The 21,684-nt window shown below is 44.2% G+C and overlaps 1 protein-coding gene and 1 long non-coding RNA gene across 4 annotated transcripts in view; one reads left to right on the top strand and one right to left on the bottom strand.

The window, feature by feature from the left end:
- Positions 1-503: 503 nt before the first annotated feature.
- On the bottom strand, positions 504-9,239 carry LOC115152169 (uncharacterized). Its single transcript, XR_003867434.1, has 2 exons — positions 8,870-9,239; positions 504-749 (listed from the first exon to the last, which is right to left on the bottom strand). It is a non-coding gene; the product is annotated as an uncharacterized LOC115152169 (long non-coding RNA).
- Positions 6,982-21,684, top strand: part of LOC115152168 (inositol 1,4,5-trisphosphate receptor type 2) — a 166,753-nt gene continuing 152,050 nt past the window's right edge. For all 3 annotated transcript variants that reach the window (XM_029696739.1, XM_029696737.1, XM_029696740.1), the window contains exon 1: positions 6,982-7,443. In XM_029696739.1, coding sequence (XP_029552599.1) covers positions 7,352-7,443 — 92 coding nt within the window. In that variant the 5' untranslated portion in view covers positions 6,982-7,351. The remainder of the gene's footprint in view (positions 7,444-21,684) is intronic.

The raw sequence follows: 21,684 nt of genomic DNA, 5'->3' as shown, positions 1-21,684 counted from the left end.
ATTGGGAGTCATATATTAGGAGTGTGTTTTTCACCTGGGTTTTGTGGGTTGTTGTCTTTAGCACTGCTGCTTTATGCTAGCCTGCTAAACTGTACCTGTCGTTTCTGATTTTTTCGTGTTCACATTGTTTAATAAATTAATGATGAGCACTCAACCCGCTGCGTATTGGTCCACCTTTTCCGACAGCGATTTCTCTATATCTTCAGACGAAGAGGAGCGTTACAGAGAGGACTGATTTCATAAGTATAATGAATGTATTGAATGGAATAAGATTATGGTAAAAAAAAAATTGCATCCATGATCCTCATGTAACTAAATTAACAACTTCTTCACAACTGCATCTGAGAGGACTGTATAAGCAAGTATAATGAATGTATTAAATCTCAAATAAACTATTGTTGTAAAAGTAATAATTTGTAGTGTCTGTTGCATCCTCATGTAACCAAACAGTAATGAACAGGTTATTCACATAATGAGTATCATGTTCATAGAAACACAGAAAACAAGGTACAATGGGTCTTTATTTTTCACAAGTTTGCATGTATGGACAGATGCTGGGGGATCAGGCTGTCCAAGTTGACCATGGAAGCTGCTGCCAGGTACAGGATATCGTTTGGTGTCTCACCAGTCCGAGTGCTGCGAGACTTGATGTGTTCAGTGGCTTGACTTCAGGACATGACAGGCTCATCATGGATAGAGGGTGTTGGAGAAGAGCTCAACTCTTCTGCTGAGGGCAGGAAAATATTTGTCTGGGAACACAAAAACAGTACACAACAGTTAGACAAAAGGGTTATGAATGACAGTCTAAGCAGGGTGTGAAGTTGAATTGAAGTGTAATAACGTGATTGTGTTAGTGAATTTAAGTAATAAAAAAATGCATAGGGATAATCATAGTGCTTGGAGAGGAAATATTAAATGCTCCAGTGGATGATGGGACATGGCATCAGTTCATATCAGGAGAGAGTTGACACTGGTAGTGGAGTGGTCATCACCTCATATTTGGGGAACATGAGGGGTCTTAGCCGTAAACACAAATAGCAAATACATGGAGTTACAAAGCTTTGCACACTTGGCATTCTCTCCACCAGCTTCATAAGGAATGCTTTTCCAACAGTCTTGAAGGAGTTCCCACATATGCTGAGTGCTTGTTGGCTGCTTTTCCATCACTGCGGTCCAACTCATCCCAAACCATCTCAATTGGGTTGAGGTCGGGTGATTGTGGAGGCCAGGTAATCTTATGCAGCACTCTATCACTCTCCTTCTTGGTCAAATAGCCCTTACACAGCCTGGAGGTGTGTTTTGGGTCATTGTCCTGTTGAAAAACAAATGATAGTCCCACTAAGCCCAAACCAGACCAGATGGGATGGCGTATTGCTGCAGAATGCTATGGTAGCCATACTGGTTTCCCTTGAATTCTAAATAAATCACAGACAGTGTCACCAGCAAAGCATCCCCACGAAACCACCTCCTCCATGCTTCATGGAGGGAACCACACATGCAGAGATTATCCGCGTCTCAAAGACATGGCTGTTGGAACCAAAAATCTCATTTGGACTCATCAGACCAAGGGACAGATTTCCACCAGGACTGTTTTGCTGTCTTTGGTTTATTTTTGTATAGTGTTCTCCTTTTTTCATTAAATATCAAGATGAACACACATCCTCCGCTGCACCTTGGTTTTATTACTACGACAGCCGTTACAGAATCACCCACCAAAAAAACGGACCAAGCAGCGGAGGAAGGAGAAGCACCAGGAGAGGGGCAGTATGGACTCGTGGAGATGGGAGGAATTGCTGGACGGTAAAGGACCATGGGCTCAAGCTGGGGAGTATCGCCACCCGCAGTGGGAGATCGAGGCAGCGATAGCTGAGAGGCGCTGGTATGAGGCAAGGGAGCGCAACAGGCACGAGAGGCAGCCCCCAATTTTTTTGGGGGGGGGCACACGGGGAGTGTGGCAGAGTCAGGTTGGAGACCTGAGCCAACCCTCCGTGCTTACAGGAGGCAGCGCAGTACTAGTCAGGCACCGTGTTATGCGGTAAAGCGCATGGTGTCCCCAGTACGCGTTGATAGCCCGGAGCGCTACATGCCAGCCCCCCGCAAGTGCCATGCGAGAGTGGGCATCGAGCCAGGTCGGAGTGTTCCAGCTCAGCGCATCTGGTCTCCAGTGCGCTGTCTCGGTCCAGGCTATCCTGCACCGGCACTGCGCACTGTGTCTCCGGGGCGCTGGGAGGGCTCAGTTCGGGCTATGCCAGGCAAAAGTGGGCATTCAGCCTGGAGTTTGGGTGGCAAGCCTACGCACCAGAACTCCAGTGCTCCCCCACAGCCCGGTTTATCCTGTGCCTCCTCCTCGGACCAGGCCTCCAGTGGGTCGCTCCAGCCTGGTTTATCCTGTGCCTCCTCCCAGGACCAGGCCTCCAGTGGGTCGCTCCAGCCTGGTTTATCCTGTGCCTCCTACCAGGACCAGGCCTCCTGTGGGTCTGCCCAGCCTGGTCTATCCTGTGCCTCCTCCCAGGACCAGGCCTCCTGTGGGTCTCCCCAGCCTGGTGAGTCCTGTGCCTGCGCCCAGAGCCAGGCCTCCTTCATGTCTCCCCAGCCTGGTGAATCCTGGGCCAGAGCCGCCAGAGCCGCCCGCCAGTCCGGAGCCGCCAGAGCCGCCCGCCTGTCCGGAGCCGTCAGAGCCGCCCGCCAGTCCGGAGCCGCCAGAGCCGCCCGCCTGTCCGGAGCCGCCAGAGCCGCCCGCCTGTCCGGAGCCGCCAGAGCCGCCCGCCGGCCAGGAGCAGCCAGAGCCGCCCGCCGGCCTGGTGAGTCCTGTGCCTGCGCCCAGGGCCAGGCCTCCTTCATGTCTCCCCAGCCTGGTGAGTCCTGTGACTGCGCCCAGGGCCAGGCCTCCTTCATGTCTCCCCAGCCTGGTGAGTCCTGTGCCTGCGCCCAGGGCCAGGCCTCCTTCATGTCTCCCCAGCCTGGTGAATCCTGGGCCAGAGGCGCCAGAGCCGCCCGCATGCCCGGAGCCGCCGGGGCCGCCCGCCAGCCCGGAGCCGCCGGGGCCGCCCGCCAGCCCAGGGCCGCCGGGGATGCCCGCCAGCCGGGCGCAGCCGGGGTCGCCCCCCAGCCGGGCGCAGCCGGGGTCGCCCGCCAGTCCTCCGGCGCAGCCAGGGGCGCCGCCTAAGTGGGCGAAGCCGAGGGTGGAGTGGAGTCCACGTCCCGCACCTGAGCCGCCACCGTAGGAAGGCCCACCCGGACCCTCCCCTTCAAAGTCAGGTTTTGCGGCCAGAGTCCGCACCTTTGGGGGGGTACTGTTACATTGGGTGGGCGTTCTATGTTCTATGCAAACGGGTTTTCTTGTCACAGGTTCCAACGAGAGTGGCGCCCCTCCTCGGTCGGGCGGCGCTCGGCGGTCGTCGTCGCCGGCCTATTAGCTGCCACCGATCGTTGTTTCTGTGTCGTTTAGTTTTGTCTGTCTGTTCCGCACCTGTTTTGTGTATGTCATTAGTGGGGACTTATTTAATGTGTGTTTTCAGTTGGGATTTTGTGCGGGATTGTTTATTGTCCACGTCGTGTTAGCGTCAATTATACGGGAAGGATTTACCGGGCTGCGCTCCTTGCCTTTGAATTATATTTTGTGTTTTATGGGAAGGTGTTTCTCCCAGGCGCACTTTGTATAGCGCCCTGTGCTTTTCGGCGTTTGTGTGTGTCCGTTTTTATTAAAAGACACTCACCTCCAGCACCTCTGTCTCCTGCATTTGATTCCGCCTATCCGCCAGTCCAAATCAGACGTGACATTTCTAATGCTCAATTAGCCTTTTAAAATGATAAAGTTAGATTAGCTAACACAACGTGCCTTTGGAACACAGGAGTGATGGTTGCTGATAATGGGCCTCTGTACGCCTATATAGATATTCCATAAAAGTGTCTGCCGTTTCCAGCTACAATAGTCATTTACAACATTAACAATGTCTACACTGTATTTCTGATCAACTAGATGTTATTTTAATGGACAAAAAAAATGCCTTTCTTTCAAAAACAAGGACATTTCTAAGTGACCCAAAACTTTTGAACGGTTATGTGTATGTACGGTGGTAGGCCTGATCACTGACGGTGATGAGACTGCCTACAGGGAGAAGGCCAGAGATTTGGCCCATGTGGTGCCGGGACAACAATCTCTCCCTCAATGTCAGAAAGACCAAGGAGCTGATCGTGGACTACAGGAGAAAGAGGGGAGAGCACACCCCCATCCACATCAACGGGGCTGGTCGAGAGCTTCAAATTCCATGGTGTCCACATCACTAAGGACTTAACATAGTCCACTCACACCTGCAGAGTTGTGAAGAGGGGACGACATCCCCTCTTCCCTCTCAGGAGGTTATGGGCCCTCGGATCCTCAAAACGTTCTACAGATGCAACACTGAAAGCATCTTTACTGGCTTTATCACCACTTGGTATGGGCAAATGCACGATACTCAACCGCAAAGCACTACAGAGGGCAGTGTGGACAGCCCAGTACTTCACTGGGGCTGAGCTCCCTGCCATACAGGACCTCTTGCACTGACTATAAACACACTCACTACACCCTCACACAAAACCCACACACAGACAGTTGAAGTCAGAAGTTTACATACACTTAGGTTGGAGTCATTAAAACTCGTTTTTCAACCATTCCACAAATTTCTTGTTAACAAACTATAGTTTTGGCAAGTCAGTTAGGACATATACTTTGTGCATGACACAAGTAATTTTTACAACAATTGTTTACAGAGAGATTATTTCACATGTAATTCACTGTATCACAATTCCATTGGGTCAGAAGTTTACATACACTAAGTTGACTGTGCCTTTAATCAGCTTGGAAAATTCCAGAAAATTATGTCATGGCTTTAGAAGGTTCTGATAGGCTAATTGACATCATTTGAGTCAACTGGAGGTGTACCTGTGGATGTATTTCAAGGCCTACCTTCAAACTCAGTGCCTCTTTGCTTGACATCATGGGAATATCTAAAGAAATCAGCCAAGACCTCAGAAAAGAATTGTAGACCTCCACAAAGCTGATTCACCCTTGGGAGCAATTTTCAAACGCCTGAAGGTACCACGTTCATCTGGACACACAATAGTATGTAACCAATGTGAAATGGCTAGTTAGTTAGCGGTGGTGCGCGCTAATAGCGTTTCAATCAGGTGACGTCACTCGCTCTGAGACCTGAAGTAGTTGTTCCCCTTGCTCTGCAAAGGCCGTGGCTTTTGTGGCGCGATGGGTAACGATGCTTCATGGGTGTCAGTTCTTGATGTGTGCAGAGGGTCCCTGGTTCAAGCCCAGGTTGGGGCGAGGAGAGGGACGGAAGCTATACTGTTACAAGTACGCAAGTATAAACACCATGGGAAGACACAGCTGTCATACCGCTCAGGAAGGAGATGCGTTCTGTGTCCTAGAGATGAATGTGCTTTGGTGCGAAAAGTGCCAATCAATCCCAGAACAACAGCAAAGGACCCTGTGAAGATGCTGGAGGAAACAGGTACAGAAGTATCTATATCACAGTAAAACGAGTCCTATATCGACATAACTTGAAAGGCCGCTCAGCAAGGAAGAAGCCACTGCTCCAAAACTGCCATAAAAAAGCCAGACAACGGTTTGCAACTGCACATGGATCGTACTTTTTGGAGAAATGTCCTCTGGTCTGATGAAACAAAAATAGAACTGTTTGGCCACAATGACCATCGTTATGTTTGGAGGTAAAAGGGGGAGGCTTGCAAGCCAAAGAACACCATCCCAACTGTGAAGCACGGGGTTGGCAGCATCATGTTGTGGGGGTCCTTTGCTGCAGTAGGGTCTGGTGCACTTCGCAAAATAGATGGCATCATAAGGAAGGAAAATGATGTGGATATATTGAAGCCACATCTCAAGACATCAGTCAGGAAGATAAAGCTTGGTTGCAAATGGGTCTTCCAAATTGACAATGACCCCAAGCATACTTCCAAAGTTGTGGCAAAATGGCTTAAGGACAACAAAGGGTATTGGAGTGGCCATCACAAAGCCACAATCCTATAGAACATTTGTGGGCAGAACTGAAAAAGCATGTGCGAGCACGGAGGCCTTCAAACCTGACTCGGTTACACCAGCTCTGTCAGGAGGAATGGGCCAAAATTCACCCAACTTATTGTGAGAAGCTTGTGGAAGGCTACCTGAAACGTTTGACCCAAGTTAAACAATTTAAAGGCAATGCTACCAAATACAAATTGAGTGTATGTAAACTTCTGACACATTGGGAATGTGATGAAAGAAATAAAAGCTGAAATAAATAATGCTCTCTACTATTATTCTGACATTTCACATTCTTAAAATAAAGTGGTGATCCTAACTGACCTAAGACGGAATTTTTACTAGAATTAAATGTCAGGGATTGTGAAAAACTGAGTTTAAATGTATTTGGCTAAAGTGTATGTACACTTCCGACTTCAACTGTATATGTCTGTATGTGTGTATATATATATATATGGCGATTTTTGCATGTAAATCTTGGTAGGACAAAAAAACAAACAAAGTGGGATGCATGCTAGCAAAGCCACAACACTAAACAATACATTGATTGCACAGTAACGGTGACAAACAGTTATATATATTTAATAGACACACATACAACACTTTGTAAATAGCAAATATTACATCAATTTCCCTCAATCGTTTTGTTGGGGGGATTTGAAAATTAAAGATAAGACATATTAATAAATGTTTTGTTGAGTACAAAAAGAGTAGTGAAAATTACAGGCAGGGGGCGTTTCACCTCAAGACACCCTATCCAAAGCTACTTTAGACGGGTCGTCACTAGGTACCACAGCCACAAAGTCTTAAACACCATTTCTACAATTTATCTTGTTAAAATGTGCTTTTAAACCTAACCACAATACCAATCTTATACCCAACCGTACATTAAGACCAAAAGCACATTTTGTTTTCATAAATGTTTGAGATGTAGCCAATTTGACTTTGTGACTGTGGTAACCCTTTTGACGGGATAGGCAGGCTGCTCTCTATCTGCAGCTCTGACAGAACCAGTCTCCTCCCTCAAAGTTGATACGAAAAAAAGAACTTTATGCTGTCTGTCACACGGGAAGAAGTTGGATTCATGAACTAAAACGATTTTTTATATACTAACTCAAAAGTTTTTGCATTGTCGTCTTTTTCAAATTTGGACTGGAGAAAACATGTCTCGTTTTTGGGCGTTAGTCTTTTCAATTTGACGAGTGAAACGCAGGTTTGTCGCCAAGGTACACTGTAACGTGTCAGCAGACCACTTCATCAAAGCAAGACTACTGCATGTCCTGCTTACCTGGAAAGCCAACTTTTGGACAGAATTAAGCGAAAATGTCAGACAACAGATCTAGTTTTCTTCATATTGGAGACATTGTGTCGCTTTACGCGGAAGGCACTGTCAATGGCTTCATCAGTACATTGGGGTATGTTCCCTCTAATTAAATATTATGTAAATATAAACCATGTTTTATTCAAATGTGACAACCATGGCATGTAAGCGTACACGTTCGTTTGTTGGCCAATACATGAACTGAGTCAATGTCGGTAACACATGGCGATGTCAAAGGTTCAAACATCGGAAGTTGAAGAAAAGGCCTAACAAGCGATTCCATCAAGGAGGAAATGCCGCCTATGAACCTCACACATTTATGCAAATATAACAGGAATGCAAAGCATTATAATGAAGTAAACTGCATAAGGCCTGTGCCTCTCCAGTGTAGCCAATGCGTGTGCAATGTCCAGTCACACATGCTTTCAGACACATTATTACTCTTTGGACGCCAAATGGTTTCCTGGGAAAATATCGCGCTGTGAACCATTACGTACTCAAAATAGTATTCAGCTTTTTCACTGAAGGTCGTGGCTCTCTTGTCAGAGCAGCACGCACTGTGAGACAGCTGAGGAATTTCACTTTATTGCTCACACCTGTTTGATCAACATGTCTTCCTTGACCTGTAATGTAGTGCATTTGTATATGTTCACCAGGGTGTCCCCAATGCAACTTGAATAATGGTTAGGTCGTTGAATGTACTCTTGTGGCCAATGCTTTATTCTGCACAGTCATGGATAGGAAACGTTTTAAGAACTTTTCCTATTTGTTTTGCTCATCACATTTTTGACTTTGGGGTAATGAACACATTTCCAAATGTACAGAGAATTGAGAGGTACTTTAATGTGTTTTACCAAACAGTGAAGGGTCAAATAAGGTCTGCCTACAGGTGCACTCTAGTTTAGAGTAAATGTATGGCTTTCTGTTAGTACAGAAGATAATTGACTAGCCTACTCTGAGTGTGGGAGTACTGGTTGCTGAACCAGAGCAGGCCCAAAACTGACTTGGTGAAATGGTGTACTCTTGTACTTTTTTTTAAGCCATTGAAAGTTCACTATCAGTAATAACAGCTAATTCCAAGGACCATCAGAGATTTTCTACAAGTATTGACTCTCAGAAGATAATTGACTAATGGTTGTCAGCTTTGATATTATCCTGAACTTACAATGTACCACAAAGACATGAGTTTCTTGTAAACACTATAGTACTTAGTTGAAATGTGGCTCCAGTGCATTAGAGAATTTCTATGCTCTGCAGTCTAGGCCCCAGAACAGGCAGGTGTGAATACACTCGTTCTGTGGAAAGAGTATGCCCTACCCACCTCTCCCTCACATTCTCTCTCGCTCTCTCTCTGTGTCTGTGCTTATAAACAGCCACGCCAAAAGCATAGCAGGCATTTGCCTAACCATCACTGTTACCATAGTTACTCCATGGATAGCAGTCTGAAAGAAGTCTCTGTAAAAATGACACAATCGTCTCTACAAGGCAGAATGTTGAATAAAGTGATATTTAGACTTTACCGGTTGTACATGCTGTTGGTCCTTTTGGTGGTACGAGGTGGAGATGGGGTATCCACAGGAAAGTGTTTATCTGACTTTTTGCTGCGCCGGTAGTTTCTGTCGCTTGTATTTTCAATCTGTTGACACATTGCACGTGATGCACAATATGTAAACAATAGCCGAATGTAGTCGACCGACGCGTTTACTCACAATCAGCTGGAAGTGTGTGCGGTCCGGTTAGGCTTGGCCATGTTGTGCAAGTGTTGGCCAAGTGCGAATTGCATCAGTATTGAAAATTAAAAACCCGAAATACAGACCAGTGTACTGAGGGTCGGGTTGATAAAATATTCCTGTGGCTATTTTGTATCAGATTTCCTCTGACATAGGGACAAATTGGAGGACAACAGTTAAAGTAAGTTGAAATGAAGTTTGGGAATGCTGAGCCTACATGTTAGAGAGGTGTAAGTATTTACCTCTCGGATTCTAAAGCGGCTCAGCAGGCATGAGCCTGGAAACCCGATGTTGAATTGTACATCAGGCATAAATTAGCGTTTGGATCAGGAAAGTTTCATTTCATGAGCTCTACAAACCAGAAAGATGAATAAAATTATATTTGAACTAACTTGACCTGTTGTCTCACAAGGACCAACCACATGGACAATCTATCCTCAGGAATGTATAATTATGTTAACTTTTCAAAGAACTGGTTGTGCGTTCAGATTTCTATCAACTGGAGCATGCAAGATGAAAATGCATGCATGAGATGCATGCTTCAGGTGATAGAAATCTGTTATTTGGAAAGTAGCTGTAATAAGTGAAAACTAGCTGTTATTGGCAGAGGTTTGAAACTCTCTTATTGGACTATTAACTAACTTACCACCTGGTCATGTCGCCAGGCAGGCCAAAGCTCCATCCCACTAAAACAGGCTGAAATTTCAGGTGGTCTATTCAAAAAGCGTATACATTAAAAGGGCATTATCATAATTTTCACAGTATTATTCCAACTTCAATGTGGAAATGTATATAAAACACAGGAAAGTCACGTTTTTGACCTCACACGGCCTTTAAAATAGAATTTGATTCAACATTCTGGTTTGTAGAGGTCGTGAGAGGAACATTTCCTGATCCAAACGCTCATTTCTGCCTAACGTTGAATCCAATGCAATTCAACATGGGGTTTCCTGGCTAACGTGAGCAGGGGATCACTCCTGAACTCCTCTCTTGATGTCTACGATCATGTTGGTAACTCGGAACCCCATTGTGTTTATGAGACACAACAGCCTCCTTCCAGTAACTTCAAAATGCCTCCTTGTTTCCATGTGATAATCACTGATGTGTAAAGTGAGTGGATAAATCAATCTCATTGCTTTCACCAATCATACTATGCCAGATTAGCAATGCCAAGCAGGAAGGAATGGAAATGGAGCCAGTGTTTAGATGGGGACAGACTGACTTGTAACCTGGGTGGATGAAGCCTATAAAGGCCACATTTGGACTTGTGCCAACAATATGAATCATGACTGACATTGTGTTACTGAAAAGTTGATGCAGTCAGGTAACTTGTCAAGGCCCATCTCAATGCAAATGTCAGGGCCATAAAATGTCAATGCAAAGTGCGTAGTAGAGAGCTCTGCTGTTTTGAACGAAAGGCATAAAGTCAGTAATGAATCAGTGATTCATTAACTAATGCAGTCTGATGTAGCCAGGTCTGTATGGTGTGCTTTATCAACACTACACACACCTAAAAATAAGCCTCATTCATGGCCCAGACAGTCATTGGTAGAGTTCCTGCCCGACTACATTGCAGGTGCATGCTCGATCTTACAAAGCCTGGACAGGTATGCAACATATCAGCTAGCCACATACCATACGTAAGGCCATGCTTTTTGGTATGGAAATGGAGGCACTGTGCTTCGACTGTTTCAGTATTATCCACATGTGTTGCTGCAGGTAGGACATCCTAGGAAATGTTCTGTAATTGACACAACCTGAACCCAGGTTCGATACCCGATCATGAATTCACTAGAATATACTTCCATAGCTGGTTTCGTTGACTCTCTCCATTAACTGCCCCTATTTGACAAATTTTTAGCTACAACTTCAACAAGTCCATTGGAGAGTATCAGCTTGAGCAAAGTGAGGTGTAGAATCACTGATCTACAAATAGCATTCCCTGCCAAATAATAGATTTGTGCAATTTTAAGATTTCCAGAGCAATGCCTCCCCTGGCAAACACAGGCACAACCAGACAGTAATTGATTGATTGGAGACAGCTTGTGTCAATTACAGAACATTTCCTAGGATTTTCTACCAGCAGCAACACTAGTGGATAGGGCTGGAAATGCTGGCTTCTGCACTAAAATCATGGCCCTAATCATATGATTTAGGTTGTTCTCCTGTTTAGATGATGCAGATGCATTCCAGATCTTACATAACATACCTATCCAGGCATACTGTCAGCTAATCACATCATGGTCGCATCCCCTGCTCAGACATTGCATGCATCAACCAATGGTTGCGTGCCACATCGTTGACTGTGCAGTCGGGCACAAGATTGCTACAACGTGGTTAGCTGATACGTAAAATACCTATCCAGGTGCTGTAAGATCTGGCAGGTGTCAGCAACATCTGAGCAGATGAACGCGCCCCATATCTTATAGCAATCTGGTGCCCGCCTGCACAGTCTGACTTGGCATGCAACCATTAGTTGATGTATGCAGCGTCTGTGCATCTATTTGGGCAGAAACTCAATTGTCTGTCCCTAATGGCACCCCATATAGTGTACCCTCCCACTGCTCACCTCTCCCTCAAAGCACATTGCAGGACAGGATCCAAGATCCTTCCCCCGGACCTCCTCCTCCAATTAGATTTGAGAATTATGTAAGGCGAGGAATTGAGGAAACCAATGGTTTGACGGCTAGTAATGTTTTCAGACATGCATGGTATCATGAATGTTGGCTGGCATTGCCATTACTATATGCGTCACTTGCAACCTCAGCTCAACTGGCTTTGATAAGTCTATAAATCCATATTGACATATGATAGTAACGTATAACCTCTTACTTCAAATAAGTTCCTCAGCTCACACCTTCTTTTACAAACACTCAGAGTTCCCCTCAGGCTGATACTTTGCCTAAGTCCAATCCTCTTCTGCTGTGCGTATCTTGCTGACATAATCAAGCAAACAGACCAAACAAGTCCACACATTCTAGTTTAGTAGCACTAGATAATTTGGATGCATAAGGTAGCCTGAACTGTGCATAAACTGTTCATGGACCACTATTTCAGCTACATAGCCTAAATGACTGCGGTTAACTTCATCCATGCTCTAAATGTTATCTGGTTCGTAGTGTAAATGTAATGTCAGTCTTATATTGGCAGGTTACACATCATTAGGTTAAAGGAGAGCTGTGCATCACCAGCAAGTTGAAGCGTGTCCAGAGATCTGTTGATTTAACAAAACTCATTGACCAGTAATTTGGCCATTCTACAGCTTTTTACTATCAGATCTCAGTGTGGTCACACATTGTGTATTTTCTCAGCCTTGTCACGGTCTGGCGTCCTTTGTCTTGCCATAATGTGTAATGGAGCGATAATTTGCCTACCTTGTCCGTATCCTGTCAGCTGGATGTGCTGCTGGTTCTTTTTTAACTGAGTTCCAGGACCAGGGTCGCATTCATTAGGTCATGCAATGGAAAGTGTTTCTTATTGGAGTCCAAGTAGTCCTTCCCTGTTTACGTCAGTCTTCCATTTTGGTTCCTAATGAATATGACCCAGTTATTTGAAATGCGCTGGCTGTCATGGCACTGGTTAAAGCCTGACTGTTTCAACTGAGCAAAGTTATAGGCCTATTCATTAGGGCACACTGTAGCAAAACATTTTGCAATGTAAAATGTAAATGTGTTTCTTATATTCGACAAGGTTCAGGCAGTCCCTCCCTATTTCAGTCCGTTATTCTTCCGTTTGGTGCCTAATTGAATGCGACCTCAGGCTCTCGGCACTTGAGGTTACTCATTAATGCGCTAAACAGACTGAGGAGTCTTTAGTTTATCTCGAGTCTTCCTGTTTTGCTGTGTAGCACATGATTTGACATCCTATTGTTTCTCATTTAGATGAGACTTTGATATGGGAGCTGAGGAATAGGAAATATGCACAGCAACAGCCAGCCAGTTAGGATTGAATGATCAAGAGCCATGGCAGCAAGAGGAACTACCTGACTGACTCACTGCACAGGACTGCTAGCTTTGTCTGAACCAGAGGGCCGTGCGTTTTCCCCTTAGCCATTCATCTACTCGACTATGTCCTTGTAATCCAGTAAAGTGTCTAAGATAAATTAGGGATGTGACAAATGAAACAATTTCTTAATGTTTAAACATACATTTTTCTTTTAAATCTGTTTCCCGTTAAAATACGAAATTCCTAGAATTCCATGTGACTTCACAATGCAGCTGCACTGCTGCCAGCAAAGGTTTGGGTCTAAAGATGTGTCTCTTTAAGGTGGTTAAGCATTGCACCTGTTCTACCATTACTGTACCTCAATTCCACCTGGAAAAGTTTGCTTTTCACCACCTTCTCATTTAACAAACATTTCCAGAATTTTTCCATGGGAAGTTAAGCCCAGGGAATTTTGGGAATTTTGCTTATATTCATCAAAAAAGTTAGCTTGTAACAGTGAACCTTTTTTGTGGGATACGCATAAGGCAATTCTAGGTCCTGTGGCATATTTTGGTTAAACTATCCCCAATTCAATGGAATTGCAACCCTCTGGATGCACAGTTCATTCTTCCATCACACGTGCAGCTGATCTTGCACACTAATGAGATGCTATTGATCCCACACTACTACACTGTCTGAGCCAAGGCCTACATGATTTATGGTACGTTTTGATTGCAATACTGGGTGGGGTGAATATATTTTCTGACACATTCAACTGTCAATGTTTGTCTATGGAGATTGCATGGCAGCGTGCTCAATTTTATAGACCTGTCAGCAACAGGTGTGGCTGAAATAGCCGAATCTACTCATTTATAGGGTTGTCATGGCCGTGTGTGTGTGTGTGTGTGTGTATGTACTGTGCCTTCGGAAAGTATTCAGACCCCTTGACTTTTTCCATATTTTGTTACGTTACAGCCTTATTCTAAAATGGATTGAACAATTTTATGGGCTTTCCTCTGACACCGCTTATTATATACAGCTGAATTCGGAAGTTTACATACACTTAGGTTGGAGTCATTAAAACTCATTTTTCAACCATTCCACAAATTTGTTGTTAACAAACTAGTTTTGGCAAGTCAGTTAGGACATCTACTTTGTGCATGACACAAGTAATTTTTCCAACAATTGTTTACAGAGAGATTATTGAAATTATATTTCACTGTTTCACAATTCCATTGTGTCAGAAGTTTACATGCACTAAGTTGACTGTGCCTTTAATCAGCTTGGAAAATTCCAGAAAATGATGTCATGGCTTTAGAAGGTTCTGGTAGGCTAATTTACATAATTTGAATCACTTGGAGGTGTACCTGTGGATGTATTTCAAGGCCTACCTTCAAACTCAGTGCCTCTTTGCTTGACATCATGGGAAAATCAAAAGAAATCAGCCAAGACCTCAGAAAAAAAATTGTAGACCTCCACAAATCTGGTTCATCCTTGGGAGCAATTTCCAAACGCCTGAAGGTACCACGTTCATCTGGACACACAATAATACGCAAGTATAAACACCATGGGAAGACACAGCTGTCATACCGTTCAGGAAGGAGATGTGTTCTGTCTCCTAGAGATTAATGTACTTTGGTGCGAAAAGTGCCAATCAATCCCAGAACAACAGCAAAGGACCCTGTGAAGATGCTGGAGGAAACAGGTACAGAAGTATCTATATCCACATTAAAACGAGTCCTATATCGACATAACCTGAAAGGCCGTTCAGCAAGGAAGAAGCCACTGCTCCAAAACCGCCATAAAAAAAGCCAGACTACGGTTTGCGACTGCACATGGGGACAAAGATCGTACTTTTTGGAGAAATGTCCTCTGGTCTGATGAAACAAAAATAGAACTGTTTGACCATCGTTATGTTTGGAGGACACCATCCCAACTGTGAAGCACGGGGGTGGCAGCATCATGTTGTGGGGGTGCTTTGCTGCAGGAGGGCCTGGTGCACTTCACAAAATAGATGGCATCATAAGGAAGGAAAATATGTGGATATATTGAAGCAGCATCTCAAGACATCAGTCAGGAAGTTAAAGCTTGGTTGCAAATGGGCCTTCCAAATGGACAATGACCCCAAGCATACTTCCAAAGTTGTGGCAAAATGGCTTAAGGACAACAAAGTCTAGGTATTGGAGTGGCCATCACAAAGCCCTGACCTCAATCCTATAGAAAAATTGTGGGCAGAACTGAAAAAGCGTGTTCAAGCAAGGAGGCCTACAAACCTGACTCGGTTACACCAGCTCTGTCAGGAGGAATGGGCCAAAACTCAACCATCTTATTGTGGGAAGCTTGTGGAATTCTACCCAAAACGTTTGACCCAAGTTAAACAATTTAAAGGCAATGCTACCAAATACTAGTTGAGTGTATGTAAACTTCTGACCCACTGGGAATGTGATGAAAGAAATAAAAGCTGAAATAATTCATTCTCTCTACTATTATTCTGACATTTCACATTCTTAACATAAAGTGGTGATCCTAACTGACCTAAGACAGGGACTTTTTACTAGGATTAAATGTCAGGGATTGTGAAAAACAGTTTAAATGTATTTGGCTAAGGTGTATGTAAACTTCCGACTTAAACTGTAGGTCCTGGATTGAGGAAGCTTGGCCCCAGTGATGTGCTGGGCCATACGCACTACCCTCTGTAGCGCCTTATTGTCAGAGTCCGAGCAGTTCCCTTTCCAGGCGGTGATGCAACCGGTCAGGATGCTCTTGATGGTGCAGCTGTAGAACCTTTTGACGATCTGAGGACCCATGCCAAATCTTTTCAGTCTCCTGAGGGGGAAAAGGTGTCGTTGTGCCCTCTTCACGACTGTCTTGGGGTGTTTGGACCATGATAGCTCATTGATTTGGACACCAAGGAACTTGAAACTCTCGACCCTCTCCACTACAGCCCCGTTGATGTTAATGAGGCCTGTTCGGCCCGGCTTTTCCTGTAGTCCACAATCGGCTCCATTGTGTTGTTCACGTTGAGGGAGAGGTTGTTGTCCTAGTACCACACTGCAAGTTCTCTGACCACCTCCCTATAGGCTGTCTCATCGTTGTCGGTGACGAAGTACACACCCGACGGGCCCCAGTGTTGAGGATCAGCGTGGCAGACGTGTTGTTGCCTACCCTTACCACCTGGGGTCTGCCAGTCAGGAAGTCCAGGATCCAGTTGCAGAGGGATGTGTTTAGTCCCAGGGTCCTTAGTGCCCATCACTAAGCTATGGTGTTGAATGCTGAGATGTAGTCAATGAACAGAGTTCTCACATAGGGTTTCCTTTTATCCAGGTGGGAAAGGGCAGTGTGGAGTGCGATTGCATTAGCTGTGGATCTGTTGGGGCGGTATGCGAATTTGAGTGGGTCTAGGGTATCCGGGAGGATTCTGTTGATGTGATGGTGCCAGGTTTCCTCCACTGTAGTGGTAGTGGCCAGACGGAAGCCACTCCTCAGTAAAAGGCACATGACAGCCCATGTTGTGTTTGCCAAAAGGCACCTAAAGACTCTGACTATGACAAACAAGATTCTCTGTTCTGATGAAAGCAAGATTGAACTCTTTGGCCTGAATGCCACGCGTCATGTCTGGAGGAAACCTGGCACCATCCCTACGGTGAAGCATGGTGGTGGCAGCATCATGCTGTGGCATGTTTTTCACCGGCAGGGACTGGGAGACTAGTCAGGATCGAGGTAAAGATGAACAGAGCAAGGTACAGAGAGATCCTTGATGAAAACCTGCTCCAGAGCGCTCAGGACCTTAGACTGGGGTGATGGGGCACCTTCCAACAGGACAACGACCCTAAGCACACAGCCAAGCCAATGAGGAGTGGCTTCAGAACAAGTCTCTGAATGTCCTTGAGTGGTGCAGACAGATGATTCCATATGTGTTATTTCATAGTTTTGATGTCTTCACTATTATTTTACAATGTAGAAAATAGTAAAAATAAAGAAAAAACCTTGAATGAGTAGGTGTCCAAACTTTTGACTGTATATGTATGTGATGGATTTAAATTATAAAGATGGATTTAAAACGCACAAATGTTTGGTCTCCCTCCCTTCACATTTCTCACTGTCAATCGTGAATAATAATTTTGTTGGTGAAAATGTCCATGTAGTGTCTGCATAACAACCATTTGATCTCAGTTTCATGTGGATATGTATTTAGATCTTGTGTTGTACTTTGTTTTGAAGTAGACTACAGTGTTTTGAGTTATACGTTCAGTGGACAGTTTTTTTTCTTCTTTTAGGTACATCTAGTACCTGGTCGTACTCCCCTTTGCCTCAAGAAGGGGCATGGAAACCAGTATCAAGGGACCTAACGTGTGCTAGAAAAACATTCCCCACACCCTTACATCATCTCCACCAGCTTGTACAGTTGACACCAGGTAGGATGGGGCCATGGACTCATGCGGTTTACGCCAAATCCTGACTCTGCCATCAGCATGATGCAACATGATCCGGGTTTCGTTGGACCAGGCAATATTTTTCTATTCCTCAGTTGTCCTGTGTTGGTGATTGCGTGCCCACTGGAGCTGCTTCTTCTTGTTTTTAGCTGATAGGAGTGGAACCCCGTGTGGTCGTCTGCTGCAATAGCCCATCCGTGACGAGGACCGACGATGCCTTTCTGCACACCACTGTTTAATCCTTAGAGTCTAAGCCGGGGTTGAGGGTTCTACTAATCTAACGTGGAATTGTTTTAAGATGGTCATACTAAGGATTGTTTTGATTTAGAATTTTTTAACCCCTTAAGGCAGCGTTTCCCAAACCTCAGTCCTCGTGAACCAAAGGGGTGCATGTTTTGGTCTTTGCCTTAACACTACACAGCTGATTCAAATTATCAGATCTTGATGATTAGTTGATTCTTTGAATCTGCTGTGTCGTGCACCCTTGGAGTACCGAGAACCAAGTTTGGGAAACCCTGCCTTAAGGTATTATTTGATGGATCATTGAATTTGGCCTAGAGGGGTATAATAGTTTCTAGGCCAAAGTGTTACAGACTTTTTAAAGTGAGAAGACAGTTTTTCAGCCCACGGGACTGCCGCTGACTGGATGTTTTTTTCTTCTTTTTTTCGCACCATTCTCGGTAAACTCTAGGCACGGTCCTGCGTGAAAAGCACAGGAGGCCAGCCGTTTCCGAGATACTGGAACAGGTGCGCTTGGCACTGAATATCATACCATACTCAGTCGCTTGGGTCACTTTCTTTTGCCCATTCTAACGTAAAATCAAACAGGAACTGGATGCCTGTCTGCCTGCTTTATATAGCAAGCCACGGCCATGTGACTCACTTTGTAGGAGCGAACCATTTTCGTGAACGGGGTGGTGTACCTAATAAACTGGCCACTGAGTGTATACAGTGAGCACATTTTGGAGCAGAGGGTGTTAACTGTAGCATAGCCTACTTGTGTTTAGTTTCAATCAAAGCACATATTTTGCCTAGTGGCGCTCTGAGTTTTGGCCACGTGGCAGAAATATGCGACCAATCATCCTGAAATCTCATAAGAAATTAGGTGCTGTTTTTTGCCTTCCAGTAATGTTATACTATGCTGTTATATTCGGGTCTGTTATGTAGAATGCTGTAATGTGGTCTTGCAGACCATTGAATCAGCTTTGATCTAACTTTATTAAACAAGCCCATTCGCCAGAGTAGCCTGTTCTTTATGAGTAGAGTAGAGTGCGAAAAGTAGAGAATATTGCAGATGCGCAGAAGCTACGGGACCTTTAGCTGTCGGGAAGAGGGGTCCAGAAATTCTCCACAGCCACAGTTTTAACTTTAGTAGTGTATGTAAGAAGAATGCAGTTAGCTACCTAGCAATTTTCCCCTCCCATGTTAGCTAGTGATAGCTACTGTTGATGATGCATAAGCTAGGCCTATTTGCAACATCTCCATCTCCTGGCTGCATTTACCCGCCAGATTCAGTAGCATGAACATCTGAACATAATTCATTTTAGGTAAATTTAGAGTCAAATATAATAGTTTCAGTATAGTTTGTTTTTCAAACTTGTTTTTACATTTTCATTTTTTTTCTCATTTTAATATACCGTAATACCCTTGATGTCTTGTTTTGCACGTCTCGCAAATTTACCAAAGTAGCCTAAAGTTCGCCTCTTCTCTGGTTTTATTTAAATTACACAACTTTTCCCAGGCCTTTACAGCCTGATTGTTTAGTTACTATAACACAGCAAAGAATAGGTTTAGCGATAACTGCACTGTGATTTACATTTTATGGGGGGGACAGTTTTAAAAAACATATTTTTTTATTTTTTTAAACACCACTGCTATTTAAATCGGGCTGAGCTTAAATCTATGAATGTGTTCAAATCTGGAGTCAAATGAGGATATGGATATCACAAAGGAGGAGCGATACAAAAGTTACTGAATATGCTAGAAGTAACGTGCGGAAAATGAAAACACCCAAGACTAAGCTATTTGTAAATATTTTTCGATTGTAGGGCAAGGGCATGGAACTGCATTGGATAGTTTCGTTGGAGGGCTCTTCCCCCTCAGGAGGCTGAAAAGATTTGTCATGGGCCCTCACATCCTCAAAGTTCTAAAGCCGCACCATTGAGAGCATCTTGACTGGCTGCATCACCGCTTAGTATGGCAACTGCAAGGCACCCAACAGCAAGGTAGTACAGGGGGTGGTTAGTACGGCGGTACACAACTGGGGCCGAGCTCCCTGCAATCCAGGACCTCTATACCAGGCTGGTCGGACTCCAGCCACCCTACCGCATGGCAAGCGGTATCAGTGCACCAAGTCTGTAACCAACAGGACCCTGAACAGCTTCTACAACGCATACCATGACTGCTAAACAAGACTACTAAATAGCTAATCGAATGGCTACCTGGACTACCTGCATTGACCCTTCTTTGCACTAACTCTCTTGCACTAACTCTATGCACACACACTGGACTCAATCCATACATACTTACGCTGACACTCCAACACACACACACACACACACACACACACACACACACACACACACACACACACACACACACACATGCATACTGACGCCACACACACCTTCACCACATACGCTGCTGTTAGTGTCTTATCTATCCTGTTGCCTAGTCACTTTATCCCTACCTATACTGTATGTAAATAGCTAGTTCAATTACCTCGTAACCCCGCACATCGACTTGGTACTGGTACTCCCTGTATATAGCCATGTTATTTTTATTTTTAACTCTGAATTGTTGAAAAAGGACCCTTAAGTAAGCTTTTCACTGGTAGTCTACACCTGTTTATGAATCATGTGAGAAATGTGATTTGAGACAACAATCTGCTAGTGATTTTTGTAGCAGTGCAGACTCCCAGAGATGATTGATTGACACACACACACACACCAAGGATGAAACTTGGACCACGAGGAGAAGCTTGAGTCAACACAGTAAGAGGATGCCTCACTGGGCTTCCTTTCACATACTGGGCTTCCTTTTCACAACTTATCTTCAAGTTGCCAGATGGTTCTGTTTTTGTTTAAGGCTGGCAGAAGATTAGCCTGGTCCCAGATCTTTGTGCTGCCATGCCAACTACAGTGCCTTCAGAAAGCATTCATACTTGACTAGGCCACTCAGGAACATTCAATGTCGTCTTGGTAGGCAACTCCAGTCTGTATTTGGCCTTGTGCTTTAGGTTATTGTCTTGCTGAAAGGTGAATTAATCTCTGTTTGTTGGAAAGCAGACTATACCAGGTTTTCAGGTTTTAGCTTTATTCTGTTTATTTTTATCCTAAAAAAAACTGCCTATTGCTTGCCAAAGACAAGCATACCCATAACATGATGCAGCCACGACCATGCTTGAAAATATGAAGTGGTACTGTGATGTTGTGTTGGATTTGCCCCAAATGTTATTTGCCACATTTTTTGCAATTTTACTTTAGTGCCTTATTGCAAGCAGGATGCATGTTTTGGAATATTTACATTTTTTTTACAGGCTTTTTTTTTTCACATTTCGATTAGTATTGTGGAGTAACTACAATGTTGATCCATCCTCTGTTTTCTCCTATCATAGCCATTAAACTCTGTAACTGTTTTAAAGTCACCATTGGTATCATGGTGAAATCCCTGAGAGGTTTCCTTTCTCTCCAGCAACTGAGTTAGGAAGGACACCTGTAACTTTGTAGTGACTGGATGCCTTGTATCACTGTCCAAAGTGTAATTAATTACTTCACCATGCTCAAAGGGATAGTCAATCTCTGCTTTAAAAAAAAAATGTTTTGACCCATCTACCAATGTGTCCTTTGCAAGGCATTGGAAAACCTCCCCTGTAATTTGTGGTTTACTCGGTTTGAAATTCACTGCTCGACTGAGGGACCTTACAATTATCTGTATGTGTGGGGTACAGAGATTAGGTAGTCATTCAAAAATCATGTTTAAACTATTACTGCCATTATTAGTCCATGCAACTTATTATGTGACTTGTTAAGCACATTTTTACTCCTGAACTTATTTAGGCTTGTCATAACAAAGTGGTTGGATACTTATTGACTCAAGACATTTCAGCTTTTCATTTGTAAACATTTCTGAAAACAATTCCAAATGATGGGGTATTGTGTGGAGACCAGTGACACAATCTCAATTTAATCTATTATCAATTCAGTCTGTAATACAACACAATGTGGAAAAGGTCAAGGCGTGTGTATA

The sequence above is a fragment of the Salmo trutta genome, chromosome 17 (assembly GCF_901001165.1).
Source record: "Salmo trutta chromosome 17, fSalTru1.1, whole genome shotgun sequence".
In the NCBI taxonomy this organism is placed as follows: domain Eukaryota; kingdom Metazoa; phylum Chordata; class Actinopteri; order Salmoniformes; family Salmonidae; genus Salmo; species Salmo trutta.
Note: the sequence above shows the minus strand (reverse complement) of the source record. Positions and strands in the feature narration are given on the sequence as shown.